General features: G+C 53.7%; 1 protein-coding gene across 1 annotated transcript in view; it reads left to right on the forward strand.

Annotated features, from left to right (window-relative positions):
• The window catches only part of Otog (otogelin), a 71,968-nt gene that overhangs the window by 9,347 nt on the left and 36,085 nt on the right, over positions 1-26,536 (forward strand). The window contains exons 8-28 of the mRNA XM_076542832.1: positions 937-1,142; positions 1,967-2,097; positions 2,311-2,417; positions 2,995-3,104; positions 3,497-3,625; positions 4,603-4,711; positions 4,968-5,014; positions 5,485-5,630; positions 10,181-10,313; positions 11,245-11,422; positions 12,910-13,034; positions 14,078-14,290; positions 15,925-16,117; positions 17,510-17,584; positions 17,776-17,819; positions 19,307-19,460; positions 21,336-21,443; positions 23,291-23,429; positions 25,385-25,519; positions 25,782-25,928; positions 26,203-26,322. Of these exons, the coding sequence (XP_076398947.1) occupies positions 937-1,142; positions 1,967-2,097; positions 2,311-2,417; positions 2,995-3,104; positions 3,497-3,625; positions 4,603-4,711; positions 4,968-5,014; positions 5,485-5,630; positions 10,181-10,313; positions 11,245-11,422; positions 12,910-13,034; positions 14,078-14,290; positions 15,925-16,117; positions 17,510-17,584; positions 17,776-17,819; positions 19,307-19,460; positions 21,336-21,443; positions 23,291-23,429; positions 25,385-25,519; positions 25,782-25,928; positions 26,203-26,322 (2,749 nt within the window). The remainder of the gene's footprint in view (positions 1-936; positions 1,143-1,966; positions 2,098-2,310; positions 2,418-2,994; positions 3,105-3,496; positions 3,626-4,602; positions 4,712-4,967; positions 5,015-5,484; positions 5,631-10,180; positions 10,314-11,244; positions 11,423-12,909; positions 13,035-14,077; positions 14,291-15,924; positions 16,118-17,509; positions 17,585-17,775; positions 17,820-19,306; positions 19,461-21,335; positions 21,444-23,290; positions 23,430-25,384; positions 25,520-25,781; positions 25,929-26,202; positions 26,323-26,536) is intronic.

Below are 26,536 nucleotides of genomic sequence, written 5' to 3' on the forward strand. Positions count from 1 at the left end.
AGGACAGACAGCCTTTCCCACTCTGAGGCAGAAGTGCACACCTGGCCAGTATGTGTCTAGCCTATGGTACTGGCTAGGGATTCCTGGGGACACCTGACCCAGAGTGAGCCCCTGTCTGAAGTGTCCTTGCTCTCTTCCTCCTTCCTCGGTGCTCTGTCCTTCCTTGCTGTCTGGTGTCCTGAGTTGCCACCCCACCCCCACCCCCGCAGACCCAGTGCCTGCCCCAACCCTGGACCTGGCAGGATAGTGCCAAGGGCAAAGCTGTGGCCTGAGGGGTTTCTCCTGCAAGTCAAGTGGGTTCAGACCTACCCCTGGCTAGATGTTGGCGTCTCTGGTCGGCCGGGCGGAAGCTGCCAGATTCCAGACCCCGTGGCTGTGAAACCGAGATGGGGCAGGCAGAGCAGGGATCCTCTCTGTTCCCGACCTTCTGTGCCTCCCCTCGCTCTGCTCCTTCCCTGTAAAACAGCAAATGAAAGCCTTCGTGTATGCCACCGTCTCCCTCCCTCCTGTCTGGGAGAAAGGAGCTGCTGGATTGATTCTCTCAAGATTTATCCCTGCCAACCACACTGTAATTTTGTTGTTGTTGTTGTTTTGTTTTTTGAGACAGGGTTTCTCTGTGTAGTTTTGGTGCCTGTCCTAGAACTCTCTCTGTAGACCAGGCTGGCCTCAAACTCACAGAGATCTGCCTGGCTCTGCCTCCCAAGTACTGGGATTAAAGGCGTGCGCCACTGCCGCCAGGCCACATTTTGATTTTGAAAGACCTCCCTGATGATAGAAGAATCCTGATGCACTTGGGTGCACTTAGGAATTCTGGGAACTTGGAGGACGGGGACATAAGGAGCTCTTGTCACTGGGTTAGGGGCAGCCGGCCTTGTGGTGGAGAACAGGGCCCGTGGGGGTTACGTGGGTGCTCTGCAGCCCTGGCTTTGCTCTCAGGGTCCAGCTGCCCCAGGCGGTGGGGGCTGTGCAGCTGCAGCAGCTGGCTGGTTACGTCATCGCACGGCACCCATCAGCCTTCACGCTGGCCTGGGATGGCACCTCAGCTGTCTACATCAAGATGAGCCCCGAGTTTCTGGGCTGGACACATGGGCTGTGTGGGAACAACAATGCTGACCCTCAGGATGACCTGGTGACCAGCTATGGTGAGTCCAAAGGGAGGCACCTTGGGGGATATTTTGGTGGCCATGGAGACTGGGTCAGGATGGGAGTGGTTCCTCTGCCCAGACCTCTGATGTCATGGTTGCTGATGGTCGTGAAAACCCAATGGGATGAGGCAAGGGCTTGCTTTGAAAACCTGTCGTGTCAGGCATGTTCTCAGGCATGTTCGGGGCCTCGCTCTCCTCAGCTGTACAGTATTCATGATGAGAATCCCACCTGGGGTTGTGTGTAGACCCCCTGCACACTCTGCTAGGCCGGTTTGATCCCACAAGGTTTCCAGAGGAAGTGGGAATCAGGGCCCTAGAGAGCTGGGAAGAGAGAAGGCCGGCCTGGAGCTGAAGTCTCTGGTGGACAGGTTGGTGAGAGGTAGAGGTGAGGCCCAGGGCACCATGGCGGCCCAGGCAAAAGCTCAAGGATGCCCTGTTGAGTACCCGCCATGTGCTGAGCACCGTACAGCTGTAGTTCTTGGCGGCAGTCTCCCTGGGGCTTAGCTCCCTTTTCTGCACATGGGGAAACTGAGGCAGAGGTGGGTGCGGGTGCTTGCTCAAGCTTGCACACTGTGCCTCTCGGTTGTACCACGTTGCTCCTGTGGAGCGTGGAGCAGTTGTGAGACAGGTTCTAGGGCATTCTCATCTCTTCTGATGAAGCAGCTTTTCCCAGAGACTGGCTCAGTCGGGAACCCAGGGGAGGGTGAGAGGCTGGAGGCTGGCCTCCTCCCAAGGGCTTTCCCTTGCCACCTGCTGCTGCTCAGAGCCGCTAGCTAGTCCTACCACTCACCCCTTCGTCAGGACACCGCTTTTCCCTGCAGGGAAGCTGACGGATGATGTCGGGGAGTTCGTGCTCAGTTGGCAGGAGCAAGGCCCCAACGGCCCCCCAGGACCTGTGACTTCTTCTCCGCCTCGACCGCCATGCCTGCAGCAGAGCCCAGCATCCATGCAGGTCTGTGTCCTTGGGAGAACCCCCACACACACACTGTGCCCCACTGCCCTCAGTAGAAAGCTGTTAGTTGCAAGGGCCCAAGATGGCTCTTACCCGTGGCCCCTTCCTTTTTCTCTCCACCTTCCTTTTGTGTAAGTTGGGATTCCTGTGGGGATGGTGAGTCCGAGAGCCATGCAGTCCTCCCAGCCCAGCTCCCGCCTCTGCCCCACCCAGGGTGTGTATGAACGATGCGAGGCGCTGTTGAGACCTCCCTTCGACGCCTGCCATGCCTACGTCAGCCCCCTGCCCTTCACAGCCAGCTGTACCAGTGACCTCTGCCAGTGAGTGGGCAGAGGATGGGTGGTATTGGATTGTGGGGAATGCCTCCCAATATGGAGACAAGGCTTCAGGATGTGGGTCACCGAGCCCAATAATTCTTGGCCCTAACAAAGCAGCTTGCCAAAGCTCTGAGATTCCCATTTGCCAAGATGGGATTCAGCTGTCCCATTTAACTGAGGCCCAGAGCAAATTGTTAGCAATGCTGGGACTTAAATCTAGACTTCCTGCTTTGAGTCTAGGGCTCTGTGTAGCTGGATACCTTCCTAGGCGAGGGTGCCCTGAAGTTCTTAGAGTGTCTATGGTAGTGGTTCTCAACCTGCAGGTCATGACCCCTTTGGGGGATCGAACAACCTTTTCATAGGGGTCTCCGAAGACCATCGGAAAACAAACACAGATACTTACATTGTGGTTCATAACAGTAGCAAAATTACAGTTATAAAGTAGCAACGAAAACAATTTTATGGTTGGGGTCACCCCAGCATGAGGAACTGCAGCATTAGGAAGGTTGAGAAGCACTGGTCTATGGGGTGGTGGGCTGCTGACAGGCTGAACTTCCTCACATTCACTCTCTTTGTACAGATCAGGAAGCAGTGATGGCACTTGGTGCCGAGCACTGACCGAGTATGCCCGGGCATGTGCACAGGCAGGGCGCTCTCTGCAGGGCTGGAGGACCCAACTCCCACAATGCAGTAGGTGCAGTTTGGAGGTGGGCAGGAAGGGGTGCAGATGCGTTAGGATGAGGGTTATGTGTGGCAGCCACAGGCCTCAGCTCAGTGCCCTGTCCTGCTGGCTGACAGCCACAGCTGTCAGAGCCTTAAGTTCTGAGGTTCTGTCCCTGTGACACACGGGAGAACTAAGGCTGATCGTGAAGAGTGGGTCTGTGGCTGCAGAGTGAGATATAAGTGGTTCTCCGAGCACCACGGCCGGCTCTCACCAGTCTCTTGGGCACCAAATACTCCACCTGGGACCGGGTGGGGACCAGGGACAGGAGAGTCCTCCCATCCCCATCCCAGGACCTGGGGTGAGGGTGGGTGCTCGCCAAGCAGACAGACCACAGCCCCCCCCCCCCCCCCCCCGCAAGCTGTGTACTGTAAAGAGAAGGCCTTCATCTACAATGAGTGCATCGCCTGCTGCCCGGCTTCCTGCCAGTCCCGCGCTGCGTGTGTGGACAGCGAGATCGCCTGTGTGGATGGCTGCTACTGCCCCAATGGTTTGCTGGGGGGGGGGCGGGCGGGGGGAACAGGGCGGGCAGTGGGGGATTGGCAGTGTCTTCCTGGCCTGGATGAGTGGGAATCAAGGGCTCAGAGGATGCCTGTTTGTGGAATGAATGAATGAATGAAGTAACGACAACTCGACCAGTAAGTGAATGGCTGGGGTGGGAGGGGCAGAGCTTGGCTTCTGGACAGTTTGACCCATCAAGGAATTTGGGTTTTTTTGGACTAAACTTTTCAGATGAAGACAAGCCATTCATTCATTTATATGCACATCTTTTGGTTAATTTAAGCCTCCTGCCGCAGTTACGTCTTCCTGTGTCTAATGGTATGTTTTTGATGGATGAGTAACTTGGCCAGATGCAAGGGTGAGATTAAAAAAACCGTGAATCTGGAGATGCAGCTCGGTGGGGCAGAGTGCTTTTCTAGCACGTACAGAGCCCCGGGTTCCATCCCAGCATTGCAGAAGCTGGATGTGGTGGTGCACATCTGTAATACTAGCACTTAGGAGGGGGAAGCAGGAGAATCAGATGTTCTAGGTCGTCTTCAGCTGAATAAGGAGTTCAAGGCCACCCTGAGAGCCACATGGGACCCTGTCTCAAAAAGGTAAAGTGACAGGCTTTGGTTTTAAGGAGCAGAGCCCACTTCCAGGATGTGGAACTTCTCGCTCCAGCCTAAGGTACCGTGTGGTGAAGGCTGGCTCAGGGGGCGCAGAAAAGAGATGGAATGTGGGGAGGCCGGGGACGTTCTCACAGAGGAGGTGGTAAGAGACTGCATGGGAGACCTTGAGAGGCGGTGAGGAACTAGGTTGTGTGCAGTTGGGGTGGGTGATACATGGAGTAAAGTCTGCCTGAGCCAGGATCTGGGGAGGGCTTGAGGTTGGGCTCAGAAGAGAAAAAGCTCTGCGTATGGAGAAGCCACCCCGTGCCTTGTGAAGAGAGGAAGTGGTGAGTGAGCCTTTGCTATCACACCCTAGGGCTGATCTTTGAGGATGGGGGCTGCATGTCACCAGCTGAGTGTCCCTGTGAGTTCCACGGGACCCTGCACCCACCTGGCTCTGTGGTGACCGAGGACTGCAATGCCTGGTCTGTGTCCACTGCCTGGAGGGAGGAGCCTGGGGGGGCCAGGGCTTGCTGTTGGATTGCCTACCTGGACTTGAGGAACCCTGAAAAAGCAAGGGCTACTCACTCAGCCTCTTTGAGATCCAAAGGGATGTCATTAGATCCACGGGGGGTGGGCCTCTTTGCCACCCACCTTAGAAATGGGACGCTGTGGGCTGGGGCCTGGGACAGCGTCTTGGCATCGAGAGCAGGCAGGTCACCTTCATGATCTCTGTTTCAGCACGTGCACTGCAGGGAAGTGGGTGTGCAGCTCTTCTGTCTGCCCAGGTACAGCTGACCCTTACCTTGGACCCTGCCCTCTTCTGCTGGTCTCAGGTTGGGGGCAGGGGCACGCTGGGGCCATGCCTAGTCGGGGGCATTTGGTTCACCCGCCCAAACCTAATTCCCTTTATTTCCTCTGTTGCTTTGCCTGCCTTAAGGGATCACTCTGGCTCATACCCAGAGTGATATTAGTGTGTCCTGCACACCTCTTGCCTGAACTTGCTGGACTGCATTGAGCCCGGGTCCCATGCCTAGGGCCCGGTCTCTCCTCAAAGGGACACCCTAGCAGGGCAGTGTCTAGCCTGCTCCCGAGCAGGCTCTCAGCAAACAGGCAACCTAGGCTGCCTAATCCCAGAGGGCAGAGGCTGTGCTCTGCCTAGGCTTGGATCTGCAAGGCTGAGTAGCCCCCAGTCGGGAAGGGGAACAGTCCTGGGGCGGACAGCTCCCATGAGGAAGTTGCCCTTCTTCTCCCTCAGCCGAGTGCTCCGTGACTGGTGACATCCACTTCACCACCTTTGATGGACGCCGGTACACATTCCCTGCCACGTGCCAGTACATCCTAGCCAAGAGCCGCTCCTCGGGCACCTTCACAGTGACGTTGCAGAACGCCCCATGTGGCCTGGTGAGACTGGGTCTGTGTGTTCCAGTATGCCTCCCACAGGTCTGAGAACTTGTGTGGAGGACCCCAGGTCTTCCCGTGACCCCGCTGCCTGCTGCTTCTGTTCTCTGGGACACAGAACTGGCTCCAAAGACAGTTTGAGTCCAGGCCCTCTGCTGGCTGAGAGTCCATTCCCCTTCCTTGCTTGGCCTTGCTTTAAAGAAATCTCTAGATTTCTAGATTACTTAGTCTTCTGTGCGTCATTGATTTTTACTTTTTCCATGTCTGGAAGGCGTATTTGTTATTCATCAAACACTGAAAACCTGTTGGGGTCAGAAGCTGTGCTGAGGTCTAAGATTGCTCTGTCTTCTGGGCCTAGCAGCTTAGTGGCTCAGGCAGGTGAGCGAACCCAGGACCTGCTGTCACGGCAGCCGTGAGTGTGGATGGGGCAGGATGGGGGTCTAGGATGATGTTTTCTTTTACTTGGGCATTGAGCAGGAAGACAGAGGGGGCAGGAAAGGCTTCCTAAAGGCCGTGACCCCTGAGCTCCGCTGTGAACATAACTGAGACATGGCCACAGCAGATCAGGACAGGTGTGCATTTGTCTGTCTCGGTACTGACTGCATCGTTCCTGGGCTGGCTGTGCTGAGCCAACCCCCGGGGTCTGGTCTGGGCGATGTTCAAGCTCCTCCCTGCACAGAAGAACCAGAGCTCCCCATCCTGCATGCCTGCTGTCCATGCTCCAGCCCCAGCCCCTGAATGTGAGCAGACCCCAGCTGGGAGTAGTCTGGGGACACAGCCTCAGACTGTGGATGAGGTGGAGGCTGGCTTTCTTCGTTCGTCCTGAGTGATGTCTTTCCTTTCTGCTTTTGGCTCTTCTCTATGCAGGAGACTGCTTGTCTTCCAAGGTGGGCCACTTGTGTGGCATCTTGAAGGTGAGAAGAGAGGGAGGAGAGAGGGACACACAGCAGTTCTCACTTCTCTCATCCACGCAGCTCAAGAGTCTTAGGGCACAGGAGGACTGTGGGGGCCCAGGGTGCCTTGCCCAGTGCTCTATCTGATAGGCAGCTAGCCAGGCTGAGCCTGTTCAGCTGGCCTCATTGCTGGACAGCGCTTCTTGATTGCAAGTTTTTTTTTTTGCTGCCTCAAGACAGGGTTCCTCCTTGTTATTTTATTCACCTGATGAACCTATGGGGGTCCTACTCTGTGCCGCTCTGTGCTGAGCACAGTGAGGGCTACACAGTGGACTCACACCCAGTCCACCTTCAGGTGCTCACAGCTTATAGGGCAAGTCACTTTGGCATGATATACAACACAGTCAGAAGTGTAAAGGTGAGTGGCGTAGCCGAAGAAACAGCCCTGAATGTTGGCAGAAAAGAAGGGAAAGCCACGTGGCAGGGGTGGCATTTAACTTAAAGGTGTCCCTACAAAGACAAATACAAAGACAAGGAGGAGGCCACTGAGAGCTGATCATACCAGAAAAGCAAGGACACTGGAATGGCCGGGGTGGAGAGTGCTGGGCACAGTAACGGAGGTGATGGTGGTACCCATGGCACATTTACCCAGTGTCCTGAAGTGTGACTAATATCCTTCAGTATAGCAGCTAATGCAAGTGCACACCAAGGTGCTGGACATGACTCTCTTCCCTGTTTAAGTTTGATGGGCTGTCTTAGAGGCTTGGGGGATTTCATGACTACCCAAATCTTTACCTGCCTCCAAATTTGAATATTGTCACAGAGGCATTATACCCACCTCACGTGCAGTGAGGTGTTTACAGTCTTCAAGGGGTTTTAAAAGTCAACTTTGAAGCTGGGAGGTGGTGGCACACACCTTCAATCCAAGCACTCAGGAGGCAGAGCCAGACGGATCTTTATGAGTTCGAGGCCAGCCTGGTCTACAGAGTGAGATCCAGGACAGGCACCAAAACACCGCAGAGAAACCCTGTCTCGGAAAGAAACAAACAAACAAACAAAGGCCACTTTGTATTTTAGAATGACTTTAGAGTGTTACAGAGTTCCTGCAAAGATAGGACTCATCCCGTACACCCTGTTTCCCTTGTTAACATCTTATGTTACCTTACGCATTTTTGTTGTGTTTTTTTTCCCCCGTGATAGAACACCATGGTCAATAGAAGCTTATGGAAGAATTATTTGGTTTAGGGTTCCAGAGGGAGAGTCCATGATGGTGGGAAAGCATGGCAGCGGGCAGCTGGAGAAAAAGCTGAGATAGCACATCTCAGCTGTGTATCAGAAACACACAGGGGCCGGTCGGAGTTCGGAGTGGGGGCACAGGGAGGAAGAAACCAGAAGTGAGCTGAAGCTATAACCTGTCACAGCCCACCCCTAGGGATGTACTTCACCCAGCAGGACTCCCGTCCTGAAAGATCCCCCAAGCAGCACCACAAATGAGGACCAAGTGTTCAAACACGTGAGCCCACAAGACATTTCTCATGCAAACCAGCATGGCATGGCACATTATAAGCAACCAACCAAGACTGACATGTTTCCATTAGCTAAGGCCTTGGCTTTCTCAGATTTCACTGGTTTTCACTCAATGTCATTTTTCTGGTCCAGCACCTTACCTCTCTCGGGCTCTTCTTGGCTGGTTTCTCAGACTTTCAATGTTTGGAATGACCTTGTGAAGCCCTGGTCAGTGTAGCAGGCTCCTTTGGGTTTCTCTGATGGCTTTGTCTCTTGGTGAGGTTTGTGAATAATCACTTTATCTTTGAGGTGATGACCTATAGTTTCTTTATTTGGTCACGCAGACTGTTTGGCAGATTTTTCATTGGGCTCCTGTGTCCCCTTTATGTACTCATATCACAGGTGTGCACACATGGTCATCTGCACACTTCTTTATTTCTGGCCCTATAGGTCACAACACATCAATGTGGGTTGGTTTTCTGTCACAAATGTACCATGCTGATGTAAGTTAACAAAGGAAAGAGATGAGCAAAGCGGGCAGGCTGGAATGACCCATGCCCTGATGGATTAGAACTGCAACATTAGTATGAATGCATGCTTGGTTGCCTTTGTGTTTTAGATATATTCCTATAGATCTACACAGAAGTGATGTCTGGGAATGCCGATAGATATATTTGTGCCCATTGGTTATGCAGATACATGCAAGGGTTATCAACTCAGAGGGCCAAGAAGAGATGGGACTCTCAATGGCAGTTTTTATCTCTAGTGCTCTGCGTTTCTAAGTCTGTCCTTCAATAAAAGGAACTGGGAGAGTTTGGCGGTATTCTTAAAGGAAGGGGATAGGAAATGCCTAGGAAATCATGGCGAAGATAGGGCACAAGTCCCACATATCCCTCCCAGTTTCATGCAACCGTAACTCAAACATTGCTTTTTGTGCCTTAGTCTTCTGATCTGCAAAATGGTGCTGCTATGTATAGTAGTGCCTAGAAGGGGTGCACACAGAGTGCTGTGAGGACTGAGTGATGGAGATTTAGACAACCCCTGGATACTGGGACTGACATTAGCTGTTTTCAACAGAGTGACATGGCAGTATTAAGGCTTGGTTGTCAGGATTATTCTTCACTGTTGTCATATGCCCCGGGAACAGCCTTTCCTGCCTCTGCAGTCCCTCTCTGTTCCTTTGTGTGCCTTGCTAATACCCTATGGCTGTTTACAGGAAGCAGCCTCTGCTCCCATTACAGCCAGGATACTTTGTCCTTAGTTATTTAATGTCCTCATCTCACACAAATCTCTCATCTTCTTGAGGAGGAAGATGTTCTCTGCCTTGCTCAGCCCTTGTCTGGGAAGCTTGGTGTAGTGCAGCCTGCAAATGGCAGATGCTCAGGAAATCTCTGAATGAATGAGTTGTAGATGTCTTCCTGTGGAAGAGAAGTATGAATGGGCATGATACGTACCATCCACTTCAAAGGTGGAGACCTGAGGCCCGGGGACTATTGGCTCATTTACTGCTCTCCATTCCTGCTTTCTGTGGTGGTTGAATGGAACTCCTGATCTTATTTATACCTGCCAGGCAAGGGCTGCACCAGGTCAGCCATACAACGCTGGCCCTTTAAAGTTTTTCATTTTGAGACAAGGTCTTGCACAGTGACTTAGGCTGGCCTTGGATTCACTGTGTAGCTCTGGCATGGCTTGAACTTGTTACCCTCTTATATTAGCTTCCTGAGCAGACTTGGGTTCCTGCTTGCCTTTCAGAGGGGTTCAAGATGTGACATGTGAGCAGAACGCCACGCATCTGGCAAAAGGACAATATTAAAGCTCTGGGTTGCAGTCTTGTGAGGGAGCCACAGTTTCCAAGGCTAGACTGAGCTGTCTGGGAACTGCCTCTGTTCTGTGTGGACAACTCAGAGTCCATCATCATGTTCATTGTGTTCATTGTCCAGTTCTGCAGCCAACCTTGTCCATTCTGGGTCTGACGGATCCCCCAGATGAGAGTATTTTGTTTGGCAATCCTTGATGCCCTTTGGGGCTCTGCTTCTCACTCTGAGGAGCCTGCTCCTCAAGTTGGGTCGGGTCTCTGTCATGGAGGGTTCTGTTTGGACCATCAGGACAGACAGAACCAACCCATATTCCCTATTGGCCCCTCTTTTTCTCTAGAACCAGGATGGAGCCTGTGTCCAGTCAGTGTCTGTGATTCTGAACCAGGATCCCCGGAGACAGGTGACCCTGACTCAGGCAGGAGATGTCCTTCTGTTTGACCAGTACAAGATCACCCCACCCTACTCAGATGGTATGGCTCAAGATGGTCAAGAGGACTGACTGGGAGCTGATAGTTCAGGCCCCTTCCCCAGCCCCCCTCTACCCAAGGGGACTGCCACAGGCACACTCCTCCCAGGGATCAGGCTAGGGGACATTGGATTCAGGAAAGTGGACTCCTGAAATGTAGCTTTGCCCCCCCTCCCCCGCTCCAAATGACAGTGGTCTTCTAGCAGCATGATGGTTTCTCCTGACACCAGCCCATGCATGTGGCTGATTCCCATCTGTAGACTCAGTATTTATTCTCCCTCCTGATTCCTTAATCCATCAGTGAGTTGTGGGAAACCCATAGAAAACATTTTTAGCAGAAAAGACAAAACTACTAAGAGGTAAGATCCAGCACCAGAAAGAATTGGGCAGGGAGAGAAGGACAGAGAGATGGAGAGAGAAGAGCAGTTCTTGGGCATCAGGAGGCGCAGGGCTGCACTGAGGGTAAAGAGACCACAGGAATGCAGGCCGTGAAGTTGTGAAGCTTGGAGGAACGTGTGGGAACTGGAGGCAGGGAGATCAGGAATTCAAGGTCAGCCTTGTGTATGTGGTGAGTCCAAAGTAGCCTAGGTTGTGTGAGACCCTGGGTCAAAAAACAACGTGTTACCATTTGGGTCTAATCCGTCATGATTGTATAGCGGGCTTCCTGAAGACCGCCATGCAAAAATGGGTCATTAATTCTTCTGGTGTTAGAGCAAGAAACTGCAGTCCTCAGGGAGAGCAGGTTGTTATCGGGACTGACTATGTGACATTTCTCAGTGGCTTCTCCCAGGCTTGGCAAACTCATCCTCAGGCAGGGGTTTTCTGCAGGATGAAGCCAGGGCTGTATGTAGATGTGGGAGTCGGCCAACAGGTGATGGAGGGGGCTGGGCTGCACTAACAAGACTGCTGACTTCCTGTTTCCCATTCTGTGGCAGATGCTTTTGAGATTCGGAGGCTGTCCTCCGTGTTCCTGAGGGTGAGGACCAATGTGGGCGTGCGAATCCTCTATGACCGGGAAGGGTTGCGGCTCTACCTGCAAGTGGACCAGCGATGGGTGGAGGACACCGTGGGCCTCTGTGGCACCTTCAACGGCAACACACAGGATGACTTCCTGTATGTGTCCCTGTCCCGGAGCAGGAAGGAGAGGGAGACTGGTGGGCCCCTTAGGGTCAGGCATCCTGAGACACTGCCTGACACACATACCGTTACTTACTTATCCCTCTACATTTAAATTGAAGTATAATTCTTTAAAATGGTGGTCACCGTTTTCTCTGTGTGGAAAGATCACTTGGGGAGTTTGCTTAAATACTGACTCCTGGGTCCCACCCTTTAAGAATCTCAGATAAGATGCTAGGGGCATGAGAGCCTCATTTTCCATAAGTACTCCCCACACTGTAGCCTCTGAGGTCGATGGGCTGTGCCCCGAGAAAGGCCGGAGACCTCAGGCTGGCTTTGATCAGTCTTGCACTTTTATTTGTTTCATCGACTGTGAATACCTGCAGGTGAAGGTAACCCCCATAAACCAAGCATTCCCACCTTCTGCCCCAGCACGCCAGTATAGCCTTTCCTGCCTGGTGGCTGAATGCTTTTGAATTTGTCCAATGGAAGCCGCCCAGTATTGAGAAGAAGGCCATTTCCCATGAGCTGACAGTTGAGTGACTTTCTTGGGTATGGTCACAGTTTAAAAGTTCTGGAGGAGACAGCAGTCAGGCCTTTCAAAGGAGAACAGGATCTTGACGCTGGAGAATCTGGCCAGTTCTTCAAGATACATGCAATGGTTGTCACAGAACTAAGCATGGGAGGCATTCCATAGCCAGAAGGAGGAGTCAGCTTTACAGCGTGTGCACACGTACAAGTGAAGCTTTCTCCTGTCTTGCCCAGTGAGGCTAGTGTTTGGGCAGCTGGCCAGAGTGGTGGAGGCGGACACTGGGTTAGTGTGGGGGCTGTTCCACGCCCTCCAGGTGTGTGTGGGTCCTGCCTCGTGTAGTTAGAAAACTCACAAGCTGGATCAGTAGTGCAGGTGTGGTGGCCGTCAGGCAGAACCTTGCCCTCACACAGACTTCTAGCTCTTTCGCTTGCACGCTCACACTGGGTTTTAGTGACTGTCAGTTCTGGCTTGTCTCAGCTGTCTCTCCCACTCTCCCATTTCCTAACTATATCCCAGGAGGGGAGATGGAGGAAGTCATAGACCGCTGAGGTCTGGTATTCCTTCTAAGAGTTAGAGTGCTCTTTCTTACATGAAGAGCTGGGGGGAGGTGCTGAAAGTCTACAGTTCTAAGCCCATTGTGATCCTTTTGGGTCTTGCTAAATGTGCACGTCATTAATTGCATGTGTTTGAATGTGGCTATATCGAATACTTTGACAATTGGTGTGTCTGGCATGCACTTGTGTGGTGTGTGTGTGCATGTGTGTTGATGTGTGCAGAGGGCCTCTACAGGACCATGTGTGCTCACTTGAGAGTGGCTCAGAGTGCATGCCCATGCCTCCCCTGTGACCACGCGTTTAGATGTAAGCAAGTGGCTGCTTGTGTGGGTAGGTAGTCAGTGTAGCCCTACGACTGAACGGACAAGTGTGCGACCGTAGCTTTGACATGGCCGCAGGTCTCCAGTGGGTGTGCCTGAGAGCACCCCACAACTGTTTGGCAATTCGTGGAAGATGCTGTCTGCCTGCTCCCCACTGGTCCCTGGCTCCCTGCTGGACCCCTGTGATGTACATCTACAAGCTGGTGAGGAGTGAGGCGGTGGGGAGGCTTGGGGAGTGGGGTGGGGGTGTTTTGAGAGAGGGGAGATGGCAGCTTGATCCAAGGGTGCTGGTCGGATTCATAGGTGTGACAGAGGAGAAGCCTCAGGGAGGGATGGGAGGGAGGGGAAGGCCAGGCAGACAGAAGTCCAAGCGTCCTGATCTACCTCCATCACCTATATTCACCTCAGTACTGGATACCCATCTTAAGACAAAGGCCAAGTCCTCAGAAGTGGTCCAGCAGACCCCTCCATGCCCAGCCCCCTGTTTCCTCTCCCTGCACTGCCCTGCATGCTGCCAGCTGGCTGGCATGCTGTCCGTCTGACACGCCAGGCCTGCCCTCCTCCCAGGCCTCTGTGGCTCCCCTCCCCCGCCACACTCTTACCTCGGGATGGCATGCACTCCAGCCCTTCTTCCAAACTTTTGCTCAAACACGGCCTTCTCACGCAGGCCTTCCTAGTCCCTTGAGTTCAAGTAGCGTTGCCTGCCTGCCCCGCCTACGCTGTCTGGCCTTCCCTAGTTTTTCTCGGGCCTTAGGTTCATGTGCTTCTGACGGACCAGCAAAATGGTTTACTGAGTCTCTTCTAAGCGGTCTAGCTACCTGAGGGTCTGGGATTTGGTCAGCAATGTTCACTTCTGTGTTTCCTTTAGCAGATAGATCCCTGCCTGGCATGCGGTAGATTGAAGTATCTGCTCATATTCACACACACACACACACACACACACACACACACACACGCACGCACGCACGCACATGCACACGCACACGCACACACACACATGCACACGCACACATATGCACACATACACACACACACATGCACACATATGCACACACACACACACATGCACACGCACACATATGCACACACACACATGCACACGCACACATATGCACACACACACACACGCACACGCACACGCACACGCACACACACACACACCTACAGACACTGAGGGAATGGAGGCTGAGTCTTGGGGCCATAGGCAGCCAGACCCCTGCTCACTGACCGTCTCTTCACATCCCAGCCTCCTACGCACTACAGTCCTGCAGTGTGCTCATGGGGGAGCTCTTTGCACCCTGCTCTGCGTATCTGAGCCCAATACCCTACTTCGAGCAGTGCCGCAGGGATGCCTGCCGCTGCGGACAGCCCTGCCTCTGTGCCACGCTGGCCCACTATGCCCACCTATGCCAGCGCCATGGGCTCCTGGTTGACTTCCGTGCCCATCTGCCAGCCTGCGGTGAGTGCTCCACCCCTGTACATCCATGGGAGTCGTCTAGACTCCAGACACAGGTGTCCTGTACATCCATGGGAGTCTAGACTCCAGACACAGGTGGTGTCCTGTACATCCATGGGAGTCTAGACTCCAGGCACAGGTGTCCTGTACATCCATGGGAGTCTAGAATCCAGGCACAGGTGTCCTGTACATCCATGGGAGTCTAGACTCCAGGCACAGGTGTCCTGTACATCCATGGGAGTCTAGACTCCAGGCACAGGTGTCCTGTACATCCATGGGAGTCTAGACTCCAGACACAGGTGTCCTGTACATCCATGCGAGTCTAGACTCCAGACACAGGTGTCCTGTACATCCATGGGAGTCTAGACTCCAGACACAGGTGTCCTGTACATCCATGGGAGTCTAGACTCCAGGCACAGGTGTCCCTGACCCCCCTACATGCTCGAATGTAAGGCTCTGTATCCTCCAGCGTGACTTCCATTCACTGCCCACTTCTCTTTCTGCTGACATGGTCCGCAGGCTTGACACTTGACCTGACGTGTTGCTCGGGATTGCTGCTCTAACCCGTGCATCAGTCCATCGCCAAACCCTGTCAGTCTGGCGGAGTCCAAGTTAGCCCCCTTCTCACCTCCTCTTCCGCCGTCTCCATGGGCAGAGCCCCCTTCTCACTGCAGAGGAATGGATTCTCATAAGGGCACTGAGGCCGGTTTGAGGTCACATTAGTGTATGACCCTCCACTGCCCTCTGGGTCTTAGTCCTTGGTGCCCTGAGCCCTGCAGAGCCTGGCTCCCTGTGCGCTTTTACAAAGATGTAGAGACGAAGGAATTGTGCTGGGAGCCAGGGGCTCTGAGTTCTACCCCAGCTCACAGGTAATGTGTCGTGTAGACCTGCGCAAAGCTCTGTCAATCTCTGAATTAGTTTCTCCAGAGGTGTTTGGACAGAGCTAGTGGTTCCCAACACCAGCTGTATACAGAGACACAAGGAACTTGAAAAAAATGCTCACATCTTGTCCACATACCGTATCAGTAAAAATGTCACTCTGGTTGTGGGTTCCAGATGTCTGCAGTGTTGAGAAGCCATGTTAAGTGGCTTTGATGAGCAGCCTGGCATGGAAAACAGCTGATGTTGGCATTTCAGTGGGTTTGTTGGCCTTGGTGCTGTGTGAGGCTTCTGGGGAGTGGGATGGTGGCCCGTGAGGAGATGGCAGGCCCGAGGCTTGGAACAAAAATCTAAAGAAGCTGCTGGAGAGCGTATATGATCTTCACAGTGAAGGGTGCACGCCTCTGCATATTCACACACCTGTGAGGAGCGTGTGTGTGTGTGTGTGTGTGTGTGTGTGTGTGTGTGTGTGTGTGTGTGTGTGTGTATGATAGCTGGATGCTGAGCCACTGGGGTCTTGACCTCCACTCCTCCCCCGGAATCATGATCTAAGATCAGTGCCTTTTCCAAGCTGAATGTAGTGATGCTCTGGCATTTCAGTACAATGAGAGGCATCTTTGACCTTGAACTGCTATGTGACCAGGGTGGGGGCAAATGTCTTACCCTCTCCGATTCTCAGTTTTTCTCATCAAAATGTTAAACCCACCCCACATGGTTGTGGGAAGAAGAGAGACCACGCTCAGCCTTTCTCCCGACAGCACTGTCCTGTGAGGCCACCAAGGAGTACAGCCCATGCGTGGCTCTGTGCGCACAAACCTGCCAGGACCTGGCCAGCCCTGATGTCTGTGAGGCTAATGGTGGTGGCAACTTCAGCAGGGATGAGTGTGTGGAGGGTTGCACCTGCCCGCCGGACACGTATCTGGACACACAAGCAGACCTCTGTGTCCCCAGGTGAGGGGCCAGCCTGGTGCCTGGGTGTGAGACTGGGCTCTGCTCTGGACAGCCGGTCTGAACTCTTCCCTGCTTCCCTCTCCTGAGCCTTGTTGGCAGAGGTGATCTGCTCCTTCTTCTGAACCTGTTCTTAGGCCCCGCTCTCCTTCCTGTGAAACATGAACCAGTCACAGCACCTCACTCTCCCCAGCTCTCTTTTTCCGTGAACATCTGTGTACGTCTTAGCATGCTCTGGACGTTTCTAGGCTCTGAGAATCCATCCAGTAGTGAACAGAGTAGAGTGTAGCTCCCCAAGTCCACAATCCAAGCTGGCAAGATAGACGCCCCCAAAACAGGCACTTAGGGCGCTGGGGTGGTAAGGAGAGCAAGAAGGCCACACAGAGGATAAGGCCAGGAGTCACACACAGGTGAGGCAGAAGTGGCATCTGAGTGCCCCTGCCCCAGGTGAGGGAAGGCAGGGAGGGAGTCTGAGGTGAGGTAGCCCAGCTGGAGGAAGCTGGCTCAGTGGGACTGGAGGTAGTGTGGGAAGAGCAGTAGATGGTGATCCCACACGATCTCAGGATGACTGGCAAGGATCCTCAGTTTCACTGTCTGTAAAATGGCCTATTAATCGCTTGGAGGTTCTCCAGTAATGAGGGGAAGGAGTTACCCCCTTAGGTGGCCAGGGGAATCACTCAGGCTTATCACACTGCAGGACCCTCCCTAGGTCTCAGCTGAGCGCCCACTATTGCCCCTAATAAAGGCCCCTGTGAGCTAACAGGGAAGACGAGGAGCAGCTGGCGAGCACTGAGAAGGAGGATTCCAGGGTCACTCCCACGGGTCCCCAAGCCCTGGCCTGTTCTGATGTAAGACCAGCAGTGTTGGAATCGGCTACAGGGCTTGTGTGATAAAGACATCAGCCAGTGAGCTCAGATGAGACAGAGGATCAGATACAGTAACATCCTTACCTCCCAAGATCCCAGAGGGGAATCCAGGAGACACTGCCTGGGAGGGCCGAGCCTGAGTCTCCAGCCAAGCGCCAGAAGAGTCACTGACCAGTCAGGGCAGATGCTGGGCCAGCAGGGCTCCGACGCCACCCCAGAACAATGGACTGGGGCTGGGAGGTGGAGTTCTGAGCAGGTCACCTCTCTGATCTTGGCTCTGAGTTAGCCTGTTTCTGGGAGGGTCAATGCTTACATAAGCTCAAAATACGACCTCCAACCTGGCACTGGGTTCTGCCTCTGACTTCAGCACCGGGTGGGTTTTCTGGTCCCCCGGAGGCGCGTTCATCCCAGGAACTGCTGTTGCCTCTTTCCACATCTGATGCCTGCAGCAGACCGATGGCGGGCCGCCTGACCTGGCTGGCTCCATTCCTATTCCCGAGTCTGCTCTATTCCTCCTTGCTTTCTGTAGGAACCAATGTTCTTGCCACTTCCAAGGAGTGGACTATCCCCCTGGGGACAGCGACATCCCTTCCCTGGGCCACTGGTGAGCTTCCTTGGGTCTCGGCTGCGTGAGAAGTAGCACCCACCCTCTCACTCTGTGTGGGGTGCTGGTGGGGAGCAGGGGGAGCAGGTAGGGCTGACTGTCTGAAGCCCACAGGGTCCAAGGGCAATAGCATGTTCTGGGTGGGTCCCGAATGACTGGCCGGGCTGATGTAATTCCCCAACTCTCTTCAGCCACTGCAGAGATGGAGTCATGAGCTGTGACAGCCAAGCCCCAGGTAAGCAGGGCTGAAAGGGGGAGCTTGGGGTAGAAGGGGGAGAAGAGAGTGAAGAACTGGGGTGCTGGTCAGGATGGGGGAGCTACTCTAGCTCACCCTGCCTTGGGTGTTGGTGTTCCTACACTCTTGGCAAAGGTCCCAGCTTAGAGAGTGGCATCCTGAAACCCCATCCCGGCCTCACACTGTTGGGGGGCACGTGGGGGTCTGAGCCGCTGCTTATCTTTGCTGGTCCTGAATTTTCCTAGTCTGAGCTGCCAGGTATCTTCTGAGACTGGTTCTGCCCAAGCCAGTGGTGGATACGGGGTCACAGAGAGGAGAGGACTGGACTTTATAGCTCCACAGCACAGAGAGAGGGCAGTGGTGGGCGGCTGTGGGTGTCTCCACAGCACAGAGAGAGGGCAGTGGTGGCGGCTGTGGGTGTCTCCACAGCACAGAGCTAGGGCAGGGCTGGGACAGCGGTGGGCAGCTGTGGGTGTCTCCACAGCACAGAGAGAGGACAGCGGTGGCGGCTGTGGGGTGTCTCCACAGCACAGAGAGAGGACAGTGGTGGCGGCTGTGGGTGTCTCCACAGCACAGAGCTAGGGCAGGGCTGGGACAGCGGTGGGCAGCTGTGAGGTGTCTGGAGGCGGGCAGAGCAGGACGGTTGGACATTCTCAGCAGAGAAGCCCACTGAGAACAGGGCAGGGGTGGGCACAGAGGACAGCAACAGTCAGCCTGTGGCAGGTGGTTAAGAGGCCTTGGGGTGGGGTCAGCTGTGTTCACGTCCTGCCCTGCCCCCGCCAGCTCTGCAGGCCTGGGTGACATGCCTCACCTCTGTGAACCTTCACCTCCCCTTCCCCAGATAAGCCTCCATCCCATCCTCATTACCCGTGCCTTCCCGGGAGCGTCTTTACTTGGGTCTCTCCGGGCTTGGAATTTCTGCCTCTCTGGGATCTGGCTCTTCACTTCTCTGCTCTGTGCTCTCCTGGCCACGGAACTTTCCCGCCTTCTATGGGGTTTCCTAAAACAATCGCTCACACAAAGTGTGACCGTCCTGCATGGCAGATTTTGCTGAAGAAGGGGGATGGGAGGGATGGATCAGAGAACCATGCGCAGGCAATTGACTTTCCCTGTTCACAATTCCCTGGCCACCCTTCTAGACTACGTGGCTGTCTATTTCTGGGTCCCTCTCCTGGTCCTTCTGGGGTCCTTCCTCTTGGTTCCTGCTGCCTTTAGACAGCAGAATAGCTTTCATAATGTCATGTGAGAGGGGGATGGGGACACCCGCACAGCACATGCAATAGAAAGTAAGGTAAGTGTGCAGGGAATGCATGGTGCAGCCTCCGTTAAGAGGTCCTCTTTGGTAATGGGTGCTGCTGAGGGGGGGCTGTCCTGTGATATGGGAATCCACTTTATGCCCAGAAGCTGTCCCTCACTTCCGGTCACCCACGTAGCAGCACCTCCAGCCCAGGCCGGGGGTCTGCAGCATCTACCCCCTTTTCTTCTAGCCGCGTCCTGTCCAGCAGGCCAGGTCTTTGTGAACTGCAGTGATCCGACCCCGGCCCCTGAGCTCAGCAGGGAGAGGACCTGTGAGCAGCAGCTGCTGAACCTGAGCATGCCAGCACGTGGTCCCTGCCTGTCGGGCTGTGCCTGTCCCCAGGGGTACGGATCTACGTCGCTACAAACTCTCCTACCTAAAGGGTGACAGATCAACTGAGTTCAGGGTCGGGGGTGGGGAAGACCTCCCACAGCCTGGGATGGAGGAGGCAGTGTGGCTGTGTTGCCGGTAGGGAGCTCGGGAAGAAACAGAAGAAGCTTAGCCTGGAACGGAGCTTGTCAGGTTCTACTTCTCATGAACCATGTGACCTTGGATGAGGAAAGCACCTGCTGCTGTGATGCTCAGTGTTTCCTTTGTAATACTCGGCACCATAGCGTGTGGGTTTAAAAAGGCCTCAAAGTGGAAGCACTAAGACAGGTGTCTGATGTGCCCCAAATGCCCGAGAGACTCACTGATCAAAGATCAGGCACAAGAAAACCTGTGTCGGCTCTCAGCCTCCGTCCTTGACTGGAACCTTTGGGTAGAGAGGGTGCCCCTGGGATAACCCCAGAAGAAAGCCACATCCAACAAGAGCAGCCTCCTTCCTGGGTCCCCAGATACCGTATGGGGGCTGTGTGGCAGCTGCAGGAGCTGGGCTTGTGGATGTGCTCTGTACCCAGAGCCCAGTGCTCACCTCCGCCAGTGACATTCTTAGGTCTGGGTCAAAGAGGTCCCCGGGCACCACTCTGTCCCATGACTTGGCAGCATGGGGTTGTGTCCTTCAGTCTGTTGAGATTTGTGGTCACTTGGGAGCCCTGGCTCTGGAATGACAACCAAAGGGAATGAAATGAGGTTCAGAGCTTCTGGGTGGATGGGGCGAGAGACGGCACGTTGGAGCTCTGAAGTGTATAAGGCACTAAGGTTACCTCTGTCAATCTCAAAGCAGGGAAGCACTTTCTCTTATTCTGCAAAAGACAACACAGGCCAGGGCCAGAGTGGGGAATAGTCTGCTGAAGGAGCCAGACTCAGACCAAGTCTCCTTTATTGAAAACTCTGCTCCTTGCCCAGAGTGGCAGGGTCCACAGTGTGGGGTATGTGCCAGCTCCTTTCCTAACCTGGGTACTTGTCTGCGTGGGATCCTCACCTTGCCTCACCTGCAGCCATCCAGGTCTCAGACCTTGAAGTGTGTCACTGGAGGCCTCTGGGAATACTGTCCTGTTTGCACAAGCCTGGCTCTTTGGTCTGAGGTCAGGAACGGCTAGGTCTCTGCAGTCAGGAGCCGAGGGTCTTTTACTGTCCCGAGTGTGACCACACCGAGAAAGAGGCCTGGACTGAATCCTGGCTCTGGGTGTGGGTCTGCTCAGGATCATTTGAGGGTATATAGGACACTCTGTGGGGAATCCACCTGTATCCACAGGGGGTTCACCAAAGGGGAATTATAACAAGGGAGACAGTTCCACCATCCTGAAAAGTTCTCCTGATGGGAAAGGGCTCTCAAAGATGCTCCAGTTCCACCATCACCAACTCCTCTCCAGGACTCGCTGGACTCGCAATTACTTCTATGCTCCCTGGTCACCATGGTCACCAAGTCTGTCCAAGTCCATCTAAGAATCGACAGTGCCGGGCACTGCCCCCAAAGGACCCTGGGGACACCACAAGGGCTGGGGATGTCTGTGTCTGTCCTAGTCTGCTTCCTGCTGCTGTGGTGAACCACTCTGACCAAAAGCAACCTGGGAGAGGCAAGAGTTTATCTGGACTGCACTTCAGGTCACAGTCCATCACAGAGAAGTCAGGGCGGGAACTCCGGTGGGGACTGGAGCAGCAGTCGTGGAGGAAGGCTGCTTTCTGGCTTGCTCTCCGGCTCATGTAGAGCTAGCATTTCTTATATGCCCAGGTCTACCTGCCTAGGGATGGTGCTGCCCATGGTGGGCTGGCCTTTGTACATCATAGCAGATCTAGAAGGAGTGCTCTTCTGATCACTGCTTGCTGTGTCCCTCCAGCCTGCTCAGACATGGGGATGCGTGCTTCCCACCGGAGGAGTGTCCATGTACCTGGAAGGGGAAGGAGTATTTCCCTGGGGACCAGGTGGTATCTTCCTGCCACACCTGGTAAGTCCCCTGAGCTGGCTTCTTTTTTTTCTTTTTTTTTTTTTTTTTTTCTGGAAAGGGTATGATTTTTCCTTTCATCTTGCTTACATTCACAGTGGCTGTTGTACACACAGTATATGTATGTGTAATAATACTTAGAATATTTGTGACTATTTAATGAATGGTCAGACATGTCTATGAACATACATACTTGCATGTTTGTAATCATGAAAATGTGTTTGCATATTTAAATGAACATATAGACGTATGGGTATGAATAAAGGTATGTGAGTGAACATACGTGGGCATACATAAAAAGGCAAGTGTCATAGAGCTAAATAAATTCACTAATATAACAGTAGTTAGGAATTTACATATGTATATTGGTGTATTCATATATATTTACATGCATACACATCTGTTTAGTACATATATGTACTACAGTGAATGTGCATTAAATATATATTTGCATCCACTTGAATGGATATGTGTGTGAATATGTGATTTGTGTTTTGCCTTATCAATACAGAAATGCTTATATTTAAAATGAGTGTGTATGTGGGTGTATTTCCACACTGTTCATTCAGTAATATTAGCACGCATATACCGAAGTGTGCACCTGGATTAGATTGGTTTCAGTAGAGACAGGCTGGGGCCCAGGAGCCTAGCAGAGACCCTGAGAGAGTCATCCAGCCAGAGACCGCTGGCTCCCAGCTCCTGTCTTGTGTATGGTGGAAATGCTGTTTCTTCAGCCCAGAGGATGCACAGGACGTGTCTTCCCGTGTCAGCATGGCCACCGTCAAGGCCGAGCTCCCAGATTGTTTCCATACACACCAGGGTGTGTGTGTGTGTGTGTGTGTGTGTGTGTGTGTGTGTGTGTGTGCACCACCCTGGCTGTCTGACACAGGAAGTCCCAGGGGGGAGGATCAGGACCCGGAGCCCCTTGCAGACATGCTCAGGTGTCGGAGTTCAGGACTGGTGGCCGGAGCTGGTGGGTTACAGTATTGAATCTCGCTGGCTTGAACTAGTCAGAGAGTGAAGTCTTCGGCTCTTTCGGTTCTGCCTTTAAAGCAGACTTCACACCTGACTGCTTCTTCACCTTCCGACTGCTGGGACTGCACCGAGCCCCGGCCTCTCTGACCTGCTGCCGTTGCCTCCCCGGTGGCCTTTCCCTCCCCTCTGCCCAGTCCCAGTCAGATGGAGCCATCCCCACCCCTGTCCTCCAGAGGCTTCCTCTCTCATTCCTAGGAAGAAGTCACACCCTCACCTGCCTTCTTGGACTGCACCACTCAGCCCTCCAAACCTCTCTACCTTCTTATCCTTGGGCTGTCCATCTTGGCTGTTATCACCTGAGTGTTCTTCAAGGTCATCATAGACCACACCCTGTTCCCACAATGCTCTTCTTCCAAATGTCCATGCAACTCACTTTCTCGGCTCCTGGAAGTCTCTGCTCCCTCGTCTCTGCCAACCCTGTTTAAAATGGTGACACACTCCTAAACACACCCTGTTTCCCTCCATGCCCCGCCCCCCGCCACAGCACTACCCGCCTGCTAAAACAGACAGGGTACGTCCTTCTTCTCTAGGGTACAAGTTCACTAAGCCAGAGGGTGTTTGTTCTGCTTTGTTCACTGACGTTTCTCAGATTCTTGGGAGAATGCCTGAGATGTGTCCATCACCAGTGATCTGTTGAATGAATGAATGAGTAATAAAAGGAGCGCCACAAACTTCCTCCTGCTGGAGGCTGCTACGCTTGCGGAATCTCTTCTTTAGGGGCATAGCCCGTGCCTTCAGCAGGCAAAAGCTTCAAGGGCATTCCAGCACAGGGTAAACCGTGTTCTGTGAGCTGCCTCTGTGTGGGTGTGTTTCAGCGTGTGCCAGCGGGGTTCGTTCCAATGCACCCTGCACCCCTGTGCCGCCACCTGCACCGTCTACGGGGACCGACACTACCGTACCTTTGATGGACTTCCGTTTGACTTCGTAGGGGCGTGCAAAGTGCACCTGATCAAGGTGAGTTCCTGGGCGTGTTCACCCAGCTGCCCCCACGGACACCCAGAATAGCCAGGGACCGAGACCCGTCAGATGTGTGAATGAGCTGGACTCCAGGGTACTGTATAATTGGGTGGGTGGGGAGATCTAAACCCTGAAGTGCGGCTTCCAGAGGAGCCGGTCAGGGTGAAGGAAACCCTACTTCCGGTCCCCACACCATCACAGCCCTGGCCCACTAGTCATAATGCTTTTTCTGTCTGTGCTAGAAAGAGCCCTGCCTTTTAAGCTTCGGTAGCAATGTGGGTCTGGTGGTCTACTGACCATGTTTATGGATTCTCCCGCTTAATTTTCATGGCAGTGGACAGATTGGGTTAGTTGTCCCCATGTGACAGATGGGACACTGTGGGCCTGGGGAAGTTAGAGGACTTGCGTGTGACACAGCTAGGCAGCCACAGAACCAGGAAACGGGACTAGAAAAGTGCTGGGTCGCGGGAGTCATGTGGTGAAACTCTGTTCATGGATAGGATGAGGAAGGGTGATGTGGGGGGCACAGGGAAGGCAAGGGTCCCCCAGAGGGAGAGGGGTGCCAGCAGGATGTGGGGCAATGCTGGATGTTCCAGAGACACTGATTTTCTTAGGCCCAATCATCTCATTATATGAGTATCGGCAATAACCATAACGACAGAGCAGACATGCACTTATTTATTATTGATTTTTGTGGTCAGGGCTCGCATATGCTGGGTGAAACGGAACCTTTCACAGGGTCTTGTCTGTGGACAAGCATTGAGCTAGAGTCTGTCTCCACAAGATACACACTGTTGAACTTGTGCCATTGATTTTAGTGTTTTTATTTGTCTATTTGTTTTGAGATGAAGGACTTGCCATGTTGCCCAAGGTGAATTCAAACTTTCATGTTTGAGTGGTCCCCACCATGGCCTCTTGAGCAGAGGGACTACAGACACACACCGTGGTGTGCCCATGTCTCTGTGCCCATGATTAGTTTTGAGACAGTCTCTCTCTGTCTCTGTCTCTGTCTCTCTCTCTCTCACACACACACACTGTTTAGTTTACACGAATAAGACTCCACGGTTTCCTTTTTCCATGGGGTATTATCACACACTGCCAGTACGCGCTATGTCATTTTTAATGCCAGTTGGAACGTTCCACGCAGAGAGTACTGTGCCGCACGGGGATGGATGGGCTTTAGCTCGCTTGCAGTCCTTCAGTGCTGCAGCCAACACTTGTGTGACCGATGTCTTAGTCCTCAGGAGTGGAAGCGCTGCATGATAAGTGATGTGTGTCCGCCCTTCCGTACCGCAAGCTTCCCGCAGAGCGCTTACACTGTCTGAAGACAGTCCCCTCTCCTCCCGTTACACCCATTCACTCATTCGTTCATCCCTCAGACCCTTTGGAAAAGTCACCACCTGCTAAACACGGCACTAGGCAGCCAGAAAATGAATCTGAGTGTCAGAGAACTGAAATGAGCTGCCCAAAGCCACACAGCTGATGAGACGGAGGTTAATGGCTGGCGAGTTCCTCGGTCAGTAGAGATCTTGCTTTGCAAGTGTAGGGGCCTGAGATCATCCCCAGAACTCACATAAAAGCTGGGCTGAACTTGTAGTTCAAGTGCCGAGGAGCCCGAGACAGGCATCTCCCTGGGGCTCCCTGGCCCACCCTAGCCAGCTTAGTGAGTTCCAGGCCAGTGAGAGATCTTGTTTCACTGTCAAGAAGGGCAGAATCCAATAACAACATCCAAGGTGGTCACCCGGCTTCCACATTGCACGTGCATGCATGCTTGCACAGAGCTGCCTGGGTTACCACCATGTCACACACAAACACACATGCACCTCCACACCAACACTCACACACAAACACACAAAGGGTGGAAAAGCCCTCAGCCCCCATGCCTCCTCTCCTGTGCTTCTCACAGGACGAGTCCTTTCCCTGGCTGGACCGGCTTCTCTTCTTCCCCTCAGAGTACATCAGAGCAGAGCTTCTCGGTGATGGTGGAAGATGTGAACTGCTACAGCTCCGGCGTCATCTGCAGGAAGTCCATCTCCATCAATGTGGGCAGCTCACTGGTCATCTTCGATGACGACTCGGGGGATCCAGTAAGGGCCTGGGCTGGGGAAGGTTGGCGGACAGTGTACAGTTGGTGGTGATGAGGCGGGAGAGGGTTGGGATCCATAGTGCCGCTGAGGCAGAAGCTCTGACTGGGTTCTTTGTGAAGGGCAGGAGCAGAGGTCGGATGGGGTGGAGGAAGGGAGAGGTGTTAGTGAGGTACCGGAGCTGGGCAATGACTCATGACCACTTCTGGTTGATTTGGCGTTGAGGGACGCTTGGGTTCAGGACCGACTCGTTCTGTCTCTCTAGAGTCCTGAGAGCTTCCTGGACGAGAAGCAGGCTGTCCACATCTGGAGAGCAGGCTTCTTCACACTGGTGCATTTCCCACGGGAGCACATCACCCTCCTATGGGACCAGAGAACCACTGTGCACGTGCAGGCCGGCCCTCAGTGGCAGGTAGTCGTGAGACCTGAGCACCACGGTTTCCGCCATTGTCCAGGGCTAAGGCAGGCTGCTGCTGCCCTTGGTTGAGATGTCCCTCTCTGAGGGCCTGAGAGGATCACAATCCCCTCCTGTCCACTGCTACCCATTCTGCTCTGGCAGCTCTCTCTGGCCTTGCCCCATCCCTCTTTAAAGCGTTCTCCCCACCCTTGTCCTGGATCAGCAGCCTTGGTGCTGCAGCTCAGCCCTGCTGTACCGGCAGCTGACATGGGACCCCCCCCCCCCTCAGGGTCAGCTGGTGGGCCTTTGTGGGAACTTTGACCTGAAAACTGTCAATGAGATGAGGACCCCAGAGAACCTGGAGTTGACGAACCCCCAGGAGTTCGGCAGCAGTTGGGCTGCAGTGGAGGTAAGGACTTCCAGCTGGCCGGTGCCCCTCACTCTCTTAGATGGGCCATATGGATCCTGGGTCCAAGTCAGGGGAGAGCAATATCGGTGTGCAGCAATATTGGTGTGCAGCCCTTCCTGGGAATGCCCTCTGCCTCTGACTGGTATTCGTAGCCTGAAATTCTGTCCCTGCCCACCCTGCCCTTGGCCAAATGTGACTGGTAAAATGTTTGGAA

The sequence above is a fragment of the Peromyscus maniculatus genome, chromosome 1, assembly GCF_049852395.1.
Source record: "Peromyscus maniculatus bairdii isolate BWxNUB_F1_BW_parent chromosome 1, HU_Pman_BW_mat_3.1, whole genome shotgun sequence".
Classification (NCBI taxonomy): Eukaryota; Metazoa; Chordata; class Mammalia; order Rodentia; family Cricetidae; genus Peromyscus; species Peromyscus maniculatus.